Raw genomic sequence first — 14,343 nt, 5'->3', positions numbered from 1 at the left:
TCAGAGGAGATGTCTCCATCTCCTAACATTGGGAAAAATGCAGCAATTTCCGCACCATTTTCTGCCGTAAAAAACGCAGGAAATGGTGAGTTTTTGCCGCAGCAGAAAGCCTTTGACTTTTAACAGAATTTTCTGCAGCAATTCTGTTGTGTGTGGACAATCCCTTATACTTACCTCTGTCATCAGCAGTCATGGTCACTCTTCAAGAGGAGATTGCCTTTAAAGACACACCAGACAAAACTGATACTGTGTCATGCCTAGCACAGGGCCAGAGGAGGCGGAGCATGACACACTGATTCTCTTTGATTCCCTGTGTCACGCTCCGCCCCCTCACGTCCTGCACTGGGCATAACACATTATATCGGTGTTGCTTTAGGAAATGGCCTCTACGGGTGACAAAAGGGTGAGTTTTTTTGGAAATGGATTCTACTTGGTTCCAACAGTTGAACAGAGTATAATGAACCACTATTTGAGTTTTCATGATTCCCTCATATTGATTTCAGTTTGAGTAAAAATTAAAGCTAAACAATGAGACCGACATTGTTGAATAATCTTATATTTTATTTAAAATATTAGTAGAATCAAACAGATATGGAAGTCACAATTACAGACACAGAAAGTAAATCAACAGTCCCCAGTGTATAAGCTGAGCACTAGTCCTATCAACAATTGTACATGGATAGTATATTGTCCTGACCGTTACCCTCATATTATTCCGTCGACCTTGAGGCCAGCACAATTTTGATTTTTCTTCTTTATACTACTTTGAGAAAATATGAAAAATCTTATAATTATCTGGTCCGCAAGTCCCCCGACAGGTCATGTTTTCAGAATTTCCTATGTAATGTGATAAAATTCTGGTAGGGGCACAGGTATGCTCTCTATGGGATATCCTCAATAGAAGGAGCTGTTGAGGACTTGAATTGAAAAACACTGTGCTAAGACATAGGGGGCTCCATACATTTTGACTCAAATATTCTCGCTTAGGGTAGGGACACACAGCATATATACTATTTTCCGCAACAGATTTAATTGCAGAAAACCCACAGTGTGGATGAGATTTAAAGTGTAGCTAAACGTTTGACAAACTTCTGACATGTCATAGTGACATGTCAGAAGTTTGGATTGGTGGGGGTCCGAGCACTGAGACCCCACCAATCGCTAGAACGAAGCAGTTGAAGGTCTCGTGTGAGCGCTCAGCCGCTTCGTGTCTGTTCGGCTTTTTCCGGAAATCAATGCATCAGTGTACGGACTCAATAGAAAGTCTATGAGCCCGTACTCCGATACATCGGCTTTCCGGAAAAAGCCGAACAGACATGAAGCGGCTGAACGCTCACACGAGACCTTCAACTGCTTCGTTCTAGCGATTGGTGGGGTCTCAGTGCTCGGACTCCCACCAATCCAAACTTCTGAGATGTCAGAAGTTTGTCAAATGTTTAGCTACACTTTAAACAGATCTCATCCAGATCCAGATCTCATCCATGCACAGTGGAAAAAATCTGCCGAAAAACTTTTTCATAAATTGACCTGCGGTGTGTTGTTTTTGTTTATCCGCAGCCTGTCAATTTATGCTGCGGAATCGCTGCTCTTCTGTTGCAGGTTTTCCCTATGCTTTCTAAGGTTTGTTGTACGGGGTTGGCACCAGCTTGGTTAAAGGGGTTGCGATGTATTAAAAAAAAGAGGTCTGTCCCTCCCAAAAAAACATGCTACGCTTGTCCATGGACATGTGTCTGGTATTGCGTTTAAAGGGGTGGCGCTGTTTTTGGGAAATAGTAGACCTTTTGCCTAATCTCATACAACCCATTTAAGGCTGATTTCTTGCCATGAAAACAAAAATAGGTCCATATCAGATAACTAAATTGTGATGGGTAACTCTTAAAGCTCAATGCACAGGACAAATCAATATCGTCATTCACCATTTCATTTCCACTCATATGTCTTTGCCTTAAAATGAGGGAGAAATCAAAATAAGACAAAGGAATCAGCTTAACTACCAACAAGAAAGAGATATTGTCCCTTTAACCCTGCAGAATTCCCCATTTCCCACTAGTACTTAACATTTTTCACTATGTTGTGACTGCTATTATTCCATTTAACACTAGTTAATCTGTATCAGAGGTATATAGAAACCCCCTTGATGATAGGGTTGGAAAGCTTCCAAAGCTGGCAGGTTCCTAACGTGCACACACTCCGTGTGTTTTGATCCTAACGGCGGCTCCCTGCTATTTGGACTGGCTGCCAACTTGTTCTTGGATAAGCCTCTCGCTCAGCTCCCACAAGGCCTCCGCCGTCTCCTCTCTCTGGGCCTCCTGTGACGGCAGGCATCGACAGCAGTTGTTGAAGTACATCCCTCCAAGGCCTTCCAGGTCTGGGGAGACCGCACAGTAGACAGATGTGGCAGCTCCTTGTTGCTAGAAGAGAAAAGATATGTATCAATTGAATGGTACGATGTTAATTATATACAGAATTGACGAACATCAGCGCAGTATTGGCATCAGTGGCTCTGCTGAGCTTTCAGAAATGAACCATGCTTGCAACACAATTTCAATGAGATAAGACTTGAGAAAGTAGCTCGTGGTTTTGGATAGATTCTAGATTTCTGTTTGGGTGCTATAGGTCCCGAGTCACATGGAAACTTCGTAAGAAAATAAGAAGGTTGTAGACCATAGAGAAAAATTCTATGTAATAATTTCTTGTAGAAATGTCCTGCAGTTGGCATGGACTACATTGAAGGTCAATATTTGAGACGTTGGCAGTATGGCATTTGTCATATATTCTGTGCCAAGAACTGGGTTACATCCCATTGGAATAAAGCACAAGGGAAAGATCAGCGCTTAGTGTTAGGGTATGTGCGCACACACTAATTACGTCCGTAATTGATGGACGTATTTCAGCCGCAAGTACCGGACCGAACACAGTGCAGGGAGCCGGGCTCCTAGCATCATAGTTATGTACGACGCTAGGAGTCCCTGCCTCGCTGCAGGACAACTGTCCCGTACTGAAAACATGATTACAGTACGGGACAGTTGTCCTGCAGTGAGGCAGGGACTCCTAGCGTCGTACATAAGTATGATGCTACGAGCCCGGCTCCCTGCACTGTGTTCGGTCCGGTACTTGCGGCCGAAATACGTCCGTCAATTACGGACGTAATTAGTGTGTGTGCACATACCCTTATAGTAAATGTCCGAACACTGGTTCAATCTCCGGAGCCCACAAATCAGATCCACAAATTCGAAAGAGGAGACCGTATGCACCAATACATGCAAAATGCCCGCTTATGCTCCAGGGCCCAGATGTGATCACATCCTCTACACCCCTTATAGTTGCGCTCATCTTTAAATATACAGTTCCCAAAGATTTGAAAGTGATCGACGGCCAGGATCACACACAGATTTGATGCCGTTTTTGGCTCTGTTTTGCTGTTTCTTTAAGTTAAACACAGAAGTGGACACAAAAGAATAGAGATGTAGCTGTCTTTTCTTTATACCTTCCTTCGTTTTGGATCCACTTCTGGGTTTGGCTAAAAAGAAACAAACCAAGAGCCAAAACCGGTGCCTACAATATCTTCTCGGACAAACAATATACTTGCTCAAGGTAAAAAGAAGTCTGTAACAATATTCATTCCTTGGCACTATGTTTGGTTTGCAGGAACCAAGACAGATAAATGTCAAAAAGCACCCCAGAACTTGTGTCCCCCTGAAACACACCACCTAATAAGCATGATGAAAGTATGGACTATTGGGTTTAACTTCACTCCAATCTGATCAGATGTTGAATGGAATCCGGTTACGGAGCCGAAGTAGTCCGTGTGAACGAGCGCTAATCAACGAGACCGTTCCTTTGCTCCTTTCACAAGCAGCTATGTATGGGAACGTGCGCTTGATAGGCCTTGTTCACACACCGCTAGAAAACCCGACTTGTAAACGTGTCAAAAACACCTAGCGTTTTTATAAAGCAATTTTTAATGTACAGGTGTTTTTGCAACGTTTTTTGGCTTTTCAGTGTGCATTTTGAGCACGTAATTAGGACTCCCATTGACTATAGGAAATTAGGTGCGTTTTCGGCACCAGGAATTTACCTGATGCTTCTCTTCTTTCACGACGCATTTTTAAACACGCGTGCGTTAATGTCAATGGGAAGCTTAAAGCATCTGATTTTGACACTTTTTTTGGTGCGTAAAACGCATCAAATACATGCCGTGTGAACAAGGCCTTACTACGATCACTCATCCTCATACATTTCTATCATGTCGGCAGCTCGTCTCCCTCTTCACACAGGACGATGTGCTGCCCACAACAATAATAGTTTCGGCTGCATGAACGATACAATCAGCCGATAAACGAGCGTTTACACAGGGCAATGATCGAGAATGAACACTCGTTCGCCCGAAAATTAGTCTGTGTAAATTGGCCTTATGGCTACGTGGTGACATTTGGTTGCAGGCAAGTTAAGTAAAATAACCTCAATAATTCTCTAATTAAAAAAAAAATCAAAAACAAATCTGTCCTTGTGGGATTGTGACCGCAATGCATCATATTGAGGCAGTTACGGTAATCCCGTGATTTTACCCAGACTCGTGTGTAGCTCTAGCCTAAACGGAGAGTGAAGTAGCCACCTCAAGAAAGTATAATAATAGCCATTGCAAGGTGTGTGGCCAAGTTGATATCTATCACCAGAAAGGTGCTTGAAAAAGGTTCTATACAGGACCGAAACGTCGCATGTGGACTAAACAAACAACTTTTTTCACTTTTGCAAATTTGGCGTGCTGCCTTTCCTTTATTCCATCACCGGGTATGGATACTCCAATCAGGATGATGAAAGGTGACGTGATGTATGCCAAGTAGGGTCCCTAAGCCTTCTCAGTACCACCTAGAGGGCTTCTGGTTGGTCAAACCTCATGGAGGTACGCAAAATGCCTACAGGTCTGTAATGTGGGCCCATCAGGACTGCCATACTGGGTCCATGCACGTGGCTTTTTTTTGTGTATCCATTAGTGAAATGGGACAACACCTACATCATACAGTACGATGGGAGTAGAACGTTTAGGCTTTGTAGACTTTACAATAGAGAAGGGGAAGATTACCATATCGCTGATACATCCCACGCCTTGTAGTACAACATACCGTACCATATAGCCTCCATACATGTGAACGTCACTCCCCACCACGTCTGCAGATGAAAAGCACAACTCCACGTTTATTCCTTTTCTATCATTGCAGTAATTTGGGCCATTTGTATAGATCTTCTCTCCTCCCTTTCCAGAAATCAATTGAAGGCTCTTATTTAAAGGTATTATGTTTAACGTCATTCCGTTGAAGGATGGACTCTGCCGCTTCAAAATCCCGGCTAGCTAATGCCGAGGAGCAATATAGTCTGACACATCTGATATAAAAAAATATGGCTCAGAATTAACCCAGGCACTCCAATTAAACCCATCACGGAAAGTGCAATTGGGACGCCAGCCAATACTGTCCATACATTTCTGGTCAGGAGTATTTCACGCTGGCAAATGCTGCTGGGAACGTAAGTGTTTAAAGAGATCTCCCCCCCCCCCACATCCACACTGCAGGGATGCCCAGGAACGTTTAACCATTGCACTGCCGGCAAGTCAGCCTCGCAAGGGTTTCACTGGGTCAACGCAATATGCATCAGTCTCCGCTAGCCAAAATCATAATAATAACATCTCTCGGGCAGCTGCCGCCCGTCATTATTGTACTTAAAGAAATTAAGGAGAAACCTTATAGATTTAGCTGTGGTTTTATTCACATTTTTGCCAGTAAGTTAATTAGCGAATTACCAGGAAATATTTTGGCAGATATCTGCTGCTATACAGGGGGATTGGGAGGCTCGGCCGCTCCTTCCCTTGTCATAGAAATGTGCAATACCTTATAATCTAAATGACAGTAAAGTCTAAGCCCCGTGTTTTAATTTTAGGTCCAATCCGTCTTTTGAGTGATGATGTGAACTAATAAATCTCCTGCATCAATGCAGGGCGAAAACACAGCCTTACGTTATCTACATGGAATGTACTCAGATGGGACGTAGATAAAAAAAACAAAAATATTTGCATATAGGTTAGTGGTACCCAACCTGTGGCTCTCCAGCTGTTCTAAAACTACAACTCCCAGCATGCCCTGGAGGCTGTCAGAGCATGCTGCAAGTTGCAGTTCCACAAGAGCGGGGGAGCCACAGGGGTAGGTGACTGGCCTAGTGTCTACTTGTGTGTAACGTTAGGCACAGGGCTGGCCTTTCTTACGTGTGATCAAACATCCTCATTGGCATTCGTTGCTGGAGGGTGCAGAGACGGGTGCGATCATGATAGTTATACAGTGTCCCTCCCCATGAATATAGCGCTGTGTAGGGGACATATAGAGAGGGAGGAGGTCTATGCATTCATACAGGGGGCCAGAGCCACTTAGGTCATATAGAGGCTCCAACCCTTAGAAAATGACTGGTTGCTACTAATTTTCCTACAGAAGGGAGACTGGATGCCTATAATTACTGAAATGGGCTTCTCCATTCAAACAGTGGATTTAGGACCCCCCACTCTCTGGATCCGTGGGACCCCCAGTGATTAAAACCGTATCCCCTATCCTGTGGATAGATAAGCGCTTGATTGCTGGAGGTTGCACCGATGGGATCCTCACCAATCCAGTTAATAGGGGTCCCGAGTCACCGATACATTAGTTATCTCAGGCTGTCCCATTGAGAATAATTGAAGCGGTAGCATGCATTCGTGACTGCCACTCTGTTTGAACAGGGAATTTGGGACCCCATTCTCTGGATGGGTGGGACCCTAGTAATCAAACACTTATCACTGATTCACAGGTTAGGTGATAAGTTGTTTTGGTGGGATAACCTCTTTAATTATTGGTGGCTATGGACAACTACTCCCTTCTTTGTACTAATTTTGATAAATCTCCCCCAGGGTCTCCCTTGCTGGTACTCTACCTAAAAATGTCTCAGAAATTAGCCCTTGGGCAAAAATATCCATATATTTCAAAAGCGAGAGGAAGTAAAGATGGCACATATCAATACATGCCTGCTGTCCTCCTGAGTGACACCCCAGTGTGGTGATATAGCAAGGACAGGCAGGTGGTGGCACCTGGTGCTAGGTAACTGTCCGAACATATTCGGACCAATGCCACCAAGCACAGCACTTGTAGATATAATTCATCAGGCCGCCTGAAGGAAACCGTAATGTTTGTTTTTTATTTAGATTCGGCATTAAAGAAACATTCCAAGCAAAACTGCTATAGTGCACTGTGTTATGCCTAATAGAAGCCCCGAGGCGGTGGTGCATGACAATAGGAGAATCTGTGTCATGCTCCGCCCCCTCAGGCATGACAAAGAGCCAATGCATGTGTCATACTCCACCCCCTCAGGCATAACACCATTTACTGTATCAGTTTTGCTTGGAGTGTTCCTTTAACATATTGGAATCTTTTGGTAAGATAGACTCAGGATGAGAGCAGTTTGTCCTATCAAATGAAGTCCTTGCTACTCCCCTCAATGAGAATCGGCTCAGTAGGCAATGCTTCGTCTATTGTAGTTGTCACTACATATAAACTCAATGGCTGAGAGAATCCTCATTAAGCGGAGGAGCAAGGACTAGTCTCAACCTTAGGCCACATTCACATAGTCGTATTTTGCATCATGATTTGTAAGCCAAAACCAGGAGTGGTTTAAAAAATATAGAAGAGGCGCAAATCTTTTCTTTCTAGTTTTTCCCTGTGTAGGTTCGACCCCTGGTTTTGGCTTACAAATACTGATACAAAATCCTTACCAAAATACAAGTGTGAATGAGGCCTTAGGCAAACATCCCTTCTCACAAGTTGGCCAATCGGGGAGATTCTGAAAAAGTTTTCTGCCATGTCCTGCCCATTTCTAAAAGAACTCCGCCCAAACTACAGCAAAGAGGGCATAAGACCCCTTCATTACACCGCAAACCAGACCCCCTAAACCTATACAGACCCCAGACTAGACGTATACAGATACTTATCTCTCCCCATTCCTGCAGTCAGGACATTGTGTGCAGTGGTGCCTGGGGGTGAAACGGGCTGCAGGAACGGGGGGAGGTGAGTATATTGTCAAAACACGGGACACCTGGGAAATCTCCTATTTTTCCGGGAGAGATGGCAAGTACTTCTTAAGACCTTATGCATATGGTGTCTCTTTGGGTCTGTATTACATAGTTATGGTACATAGTACGGTCGAAAAAATGCATATGTCCATAAGATTCAACCAAGGAATGGGAAAAGGAAAAGGCAAGGGGTGTCTACAGGTATTACAGACACTCCTTGTGCTGCGTGCCCCATTTTTTTTCCTTCCAAATTTATTTTGAAAAAACCCCATGTGGGTCTTTATATATGGAGGTAGACTATAGGCACCATATCATAGCTTTATATTACTCAGAATTAGTATGGAGCTATAATAGTCATGTGCATGAAGCCTAATAAGGACTCAAATTACTTTTAAAAGAGGTGCCGATGCCTTGACATGAACGGAACGCTTCTCTATCAGAATCACCAGAAACCCGGCATCTCTCATCATCTTCTAAGAGCTGCGCAGGTGGGGTGGCATTAGATACCCTCTGAACTCTGAGTGACAATTTCATTTACATTTTCTGAGCTATTTTGACAGCGAAATAACAAGTTTTAATTTTTCACTCATCATCTTTCCGGGTCAGATGCGGCGACAGCGATTTGGAGGGGTTGTCAGGCACCTAATTAGTGCACCACGCCGCTGATAGGAGCTGAAACCCTTGCAAAAACTGATAAAGCAGAGAGGCCTTTAATCACTTCCTGATGACTTTAAAATGTCAAACATTTTATGTCGTGTCAGTCTGTCATGTGACAAGGACACGGCGCTGAAAATAATTAATGTTAACAAATTCAGCACGGAAGAAAACGGCTCTAACAATGGACTTGTCACCGCCGCTACCCGATTCACTTTGCTACAAAATAGGAAACAATTTCACCTATAAATACTGGAGAAAATGTAGAAAATTATTTTTTAATCAACTGGTAAATTGCCTGTAACTCCATTAACATCGGTCTGTCATGTCATGTGAAATAATAGAACCGGTAATACAGTTATACTAAATCTTCCTGTAATATTATTACCAGCCTACAGTATACTCCATCATTGAATAATATAACCCCCGTAATGTAAAGCCTGAGCAAAATCCTCTTGTAGAGGCGTAACTTGAAGCCCCTGGGCGCGATGCAAGTATCTGTAACAGAGGTGCCGGTTTTTTTAATACTTGTGGCAGAGGGGCATTTAGGTCTACTCAGGCACCAGGGTTTGGGTGTGATTGCTACCTCTGCAACCCCCTGGACTCATGTAAGCCTACAGTATACCCGAACCACAGACACTAGTTGTATTGACCAGTGGCGTTGCTAGCCCCGGATTTTTGGCCCGGTGCCCTGGGTGACTGTCACATTCAATTGTATTTGTGTCCTCGGGATGCAGATAAAAGTGAATACGATGGCGGAACAGGGAGCTATCGGCTACCTGCTTCACCAGGCGATGTTAGGCCTGCAGCCTATAAGACACTGGGACAAGATCCCTGTGCAGGCCAGCGCGATGATGCCACTGAATTGCATTGGCCTACGCAAGGGTCTTGTCTTGGCATCCCATAGGCTGCATGTCTGACATGGCATGGAGGCCTGCTGTGCAGTTCTGTCCACGGTGAGAACAAGGCTAGGTGAGTACAACTTTATTTTATTTGTTTGGTGGCACTATTTCTTACTAGGGGCACTCTCTACAAGGGGCATTGTCTGGCACTATTTACAAGGGGCATTGTCTGGCATTCTCTAGAGGGGGCACTATCTACAGGGGGCTGATAAGCCTCTGATTTCTGCCGCAGATCCACGGGTCGGAATTGCCTGTGGTAAATCCAACCTGTATGAATATAGCCTTGGCCCTTCACCGAAATGGCAGACCCAGGGAAATGGACCTTGAGCTTTTGCTCAGTCTCTATACTACTAGTGTTATATTATTTAATGGAGCATTCTGTCTTTCAATACCTACTACTTATCCCACTACTAAAAAGAAACCGTTCAATGGAAAGCTCTGCTACATCTGAGTTCACATAATGTAGTAAGGTTACCTGGAATCCAATAAATAAAAACATACTGTACATCATAAGTAAAATGTAAAACCAACTCTGCTACAAATGTACCTTTTAATGGCTAAGTCACATTTGCGTATGAAAATACAGTTCAAATAGGAAACGGCCGATAGTTTGTTTTTACAATTTGTTCAGTTTTTGTCTGTTTTTCCTCCGTATTTGTTCTGCTTTCTTTGTTAACCTCTTAATGACCAGCAAAATGTTCTAGTTTTTGCCTTGCTGCTTTTCAGCAGCCATAACTTTTTATTTTTTCACAGTTTGTGGGCACAAATACATTTCGGTGTAGTTTATGTAATTTACTTTTGCCGCGTTAATATATAGGAAGAAGTTGTTTTCAGCATTTTTTTTGTTTGTTTTTTATACTGCTCACGTTTCACACCTAATAACCTATTAAAACAATTCTTCGGGTTATTGATGTGTAGGATTTTTGTTTTTAGGTCATGTATGGGCAATAAAATACATTTTCTGATGATGATTTTTTGTTCTTTTTTTTCTAATCTCATGAAGAGATACATTTTTTACTTTATTTTATACTTGTATAAATGTATATAATGTATACTTGTAGAATGTGTTAGCATACTCCTGTGTGCTAATGCATTATATTGTGTCACTATGACACAGGCTGCTGTATAGACAACACATACTGTGCCCTAACCGCAGTCTTATAGAACAGACAGCCCTGGTGGGGGGGGGGTCCTTTCCAGGTCCCCAGGGCTGACTGCAAAGAGTTCCCCCAGTCTCTGATTGCGTCAGTAGGTTTCTGGTGACGTGATGGAAGAGGGTAGTCCCCTTTGATCATGTGGCGGTCATGGACCGCGACAATCAAAGTTTTAAACAGCTGTGATCGGAGAGTTCTCCAATGCCAGTTGTATTCAGGAGGCTGCTCTAAGTACAGGAACTGTTAGTGACACCTCCTGCGTAGATGACGCGCCCTTACTGAAGCGCTCAAAAGCCTTTTCTACAGCGAAGCCAAAAGACACCGCTGTAAACTCCAGACCGGCACCACCCGCCATCAAAAGACGGTGGCCATCGATAAGGGGTAAAAGGATTAACAATTTTTTTTTGCTATTTTTTGAAATGTAGAAATACGAATGATAAAAAGAAACAAAAACAGAACAAATATATTAACTATGAAAACACGGAACATGCAGTCTATAAATTCAACCCATTGACTTCTATTGGCTAAATCCATACGGATTCGTTGGAACATGCGGAGTATTGAAAACAAACAATTCGGTTTTATTTGCATTTCCCTTTTACACAGGCCAATTATCAGGCAAAGAAGCATTTACAGAAGCCCGTTCCCGATCATTGTCCTGTGTAAACAGGGCAACGATCAGCCGGAGAACGAGCAAATGCTCGTTCATCAGCGGATTGTATCGTTTATGCAGAAGAAACAGGGAGACGCGCTGCTGATATGAGAGAAATGTATGAGGACGAGCGATCGGTGTAACAAGTGCTCGTCCCCATACATAGCTCCTTCTCCGATCTCGTTGATCGGCGCTCGTTTACACGGCCCATGCCGGAACATGTAAGAGGACCTTTAGTAGCTTAACCTACAGTCTTCCGGAAATCCACAGATAAGACATCTAAATGACAAACCCAGTTCTACTACATCTGTATAATTAGGAGGTATCTCCAGTTATGAACAATCCGTCTCAATACCACGGCTCGAGCCTAAGCGCGGGACTGAAATCCAGGCAGGCAATGTGCCCTAGTCCCAGTGACTCATCCGTCATTCTGCACCTCGCTGGCAGCTCGGAGAAGGAGTTCAGTGTAGTGTTGCTCTTGATGAGATTTCTTCCTGCTATCTTTACTTGACTGAACTCAAACAGGGGCCTTCCACCAAACGACGAGTGGTGTCAGAGAAACACATTGTCACAGTGATGGAAACGGCTAAATTGATGTCCTCGTTTGTTCCCCCTTTAAGCCATTTAACTTAAATACCATTAGATCTCGTCAGTTTTGTGCTAGCGAGCAACGGGAAAGTTAACAAGCAAGTGACCTTTCTGGAGAGAAGCGGTAATAAGATATCACTGCCGTCTTCTGTGTCTCTAACCAATATCCATCTACTTTTACTCCAGTGTAAGAGCAGGCTAATGATGCCAAAGCTCGCCTCTTCAATGTATACCGGGAGAGATGATTAGGGCTGACATCGTAACAATGATCATGCATAGAGATGTAGCAGAGCTGAATTCGTTGCTTGGAGTCCCACATTGCTGTAAATTAACGCAAATATCACAATAGACTTGGCTTATCTGCAGTCTCTCTGAACGGATATTACGATAAGTTATGACAAGCTTAGCACTGCTATGACTGTACCTCACAGAGTTAACTTGATGCTCCTGGGACCCAATGCAAAATCTTTTATGGGGCCCCACCATGTACCATTTGTAATACTGGTCTTTTTATGTGGCCTTTAGGTCCCTAACGGGCCCGGGTGCGACTACTACGTATGCAGCCCGTAGGCCCCTCGTACCACACATATGTATGTATCAACTTTAAGGCATGGATCAACACTAAGCAAATGTTGTGTCATTTTTAATGAATAAGGGGCACATAATTGAACCGAAAACGCTTGTACTGATTTTGCATGATTTAATTTTGTTTCTCTATCATAAACATAGCTGATTTCAAGTTTCTGCTGGTTGCCCTTGGAAACCGACAACAATTAAAGATCCACCCAGCTGCCAGACATGTGACCTAACAATGCATTATTCGCTGGTAACTAAAAAAAAAAACAACACTTGTCATTTGTCCATATTCTGAGCAGTACTGTGATCAATTTAAGTGGGGGAGAGACATGACCGACTTGGCAGCACCACCTTCGGGTGTCTTGATATTGCGGCTTTTGTCAAGTGAATTAAACTGAGCCGCAATAGCAACACAGAAAACAGACTAAGGTGGAACGGTGACTGGTAAAAGCAGGAGCCTAGCGTCATCCTTCGTTATCATGATCGGTGGAGATCACATCGATTTTACTCACCCCGATCACATATTGATACCATCATCTTATGAAGACCACATAGTTTTAAGTATCACACTCCACTATACACTGCATTTTAATATTTGCCCCTCCCTAACCAAGACAAAACCAGTAGTTTGAGTGAGTATAGTATATTTACATACTTGTACATTTATCTTCAGTCATCTTACATACTCATATTATCATCTACGCAATCATACACAGAATTCAATCTGCAGAATAACTCTTAATACTAAAAAATGGCCACCGTTCACACAGAGTATTTTGACGAGTTTTTTGACGCGGAAACCGCGTCGCAAAACTCGTCAAAAACGGCCCGAAAATGCCTCCCATTGATTTCAATGGGAGGCGTCTGCATCTTTTTCCCGCGAGCAGTAAAACTGCCTCGCGGGAAAAAGAAGCGACATGCCCTATCTTCGGGCGTTTACGCCTCTGACCTCCCATTGACTTCAATGGGAGGCAGAGAAAGCATATTTTGCGGTGTTTTATGCCCGCGGCGCTCAATGGCCGCGGGCGAAAAACGCAGCGAAAATCGGCGTGCGGGGAGAAGAAAATCTGCCTCAAACTTCCAAACGGAATTTTGAGGCAGATATTCCTCCTGCAAAATACTCTGTGTGAACATAGCCTAACATAGGAAACCTTCAGGGTGCAGTCACACGCGGCAGATTTTGTTGCAGAAATTTCAGCGACTGAAAATCAGTTCCATTCATCTGAATGGAGTTGTTTCTGCAGCAGGTGCATGGATTTCTGCAAGTTCTATTCAGATGAATGGAATACATTTTCAGTCGCAGGAAGTTCTGCAACAAAATCTGCCGCGTGTGACTGCACCCTAAAGCCTTGTTCCCTCAAAACCAGAATTGGTTCCAGGAGTGGAGACCTATAAGGCCTTCCTTTATAAATTTCTTCTGTTTAGGTTCCGTTCCGGTTTTGGTATAAAAAGTACATGCAAAATCTGCAGGCCGAAGGGCACTTTCAGACTGCTATAATTTCTTGCCAAAACTGTGAACAGACCCAATTAGAAGTAGGGAAATATAGAAGTGGCTTCTAGAACAAAAGTAGGAAGAATAGAAAGATATGGCTGTCCAGAAATTTGATGGATACAAATTGCTTCCTCCTTGGAGCTCTGTAGGGACCTTGGATTATCTTCTTATATGTTTTGGACATTATACACTGTATACATATATATAACGCACATCAAAAATAGTAAAGTGGAGAGAAACTA

The 14,343-nt window shown here is 43.4% G+C and overlaps 1 protein-coding gene and 1 long non-coding RNA gene across 3 annotated transcripts in view; one reads left to right on the top strand and one right to left on the bottom strand.

The window, feature by feature from the left end:
- LOC142661265 (uncharacterized) overlaps positions 1-13,316 on the top strand; it is a 115,861-nt gene extending 102,545 nt beyond the window's left edge. Inside the window, exon 4 of the long non-coding RNA XR_012850682.1 lies at positions 12,763-13,316. This is a non-coding gene — a long non-coding RNA (uncharacterized LOC142661265). The remainder of the gene's footprint in view (positions 1-12,762) is intronic.
- WWOX (WW domain containing oxidoreductase) overlaps positions 1,390-14,343 on the bottom strand; it is a 736,214-nt gene continuing 723,260 nt past the window's right edge. For both annotated transcript variants that reach the window (XM_075838643.1, XM_075838645.1), the window contains exon 10: positions 1,390-2,411. In XM_075838643.1, the coding sequence (XP_075694758.1) occupies positions 2,223-2,411 (189 nt within the window). In that variant the 3' untranslated portion in view covers positions 1,390-2,222. The remainder of the gene's footprint in view (positions 2,412-14,343) is intronic.

This window comes from Rhinoderma darwinii, chromosome 9, assembly GCF_050947455.1.
Source record: "Rhinoderma darwinii isolate aRhiDar2 chromosome 9, aRhiDar2.hap1, whole genome shotgun sequence".
Classification (NCBI taxonomy): Eukaryota; Metazoa; Chordata; class Amphibia; order Anura; family Rhinodermatidae; genus Rhinoderma; species Rhinoderma darwinii.
This window is presented reverse-complemented; position numbering and strand designations above follow the sequence as displayed.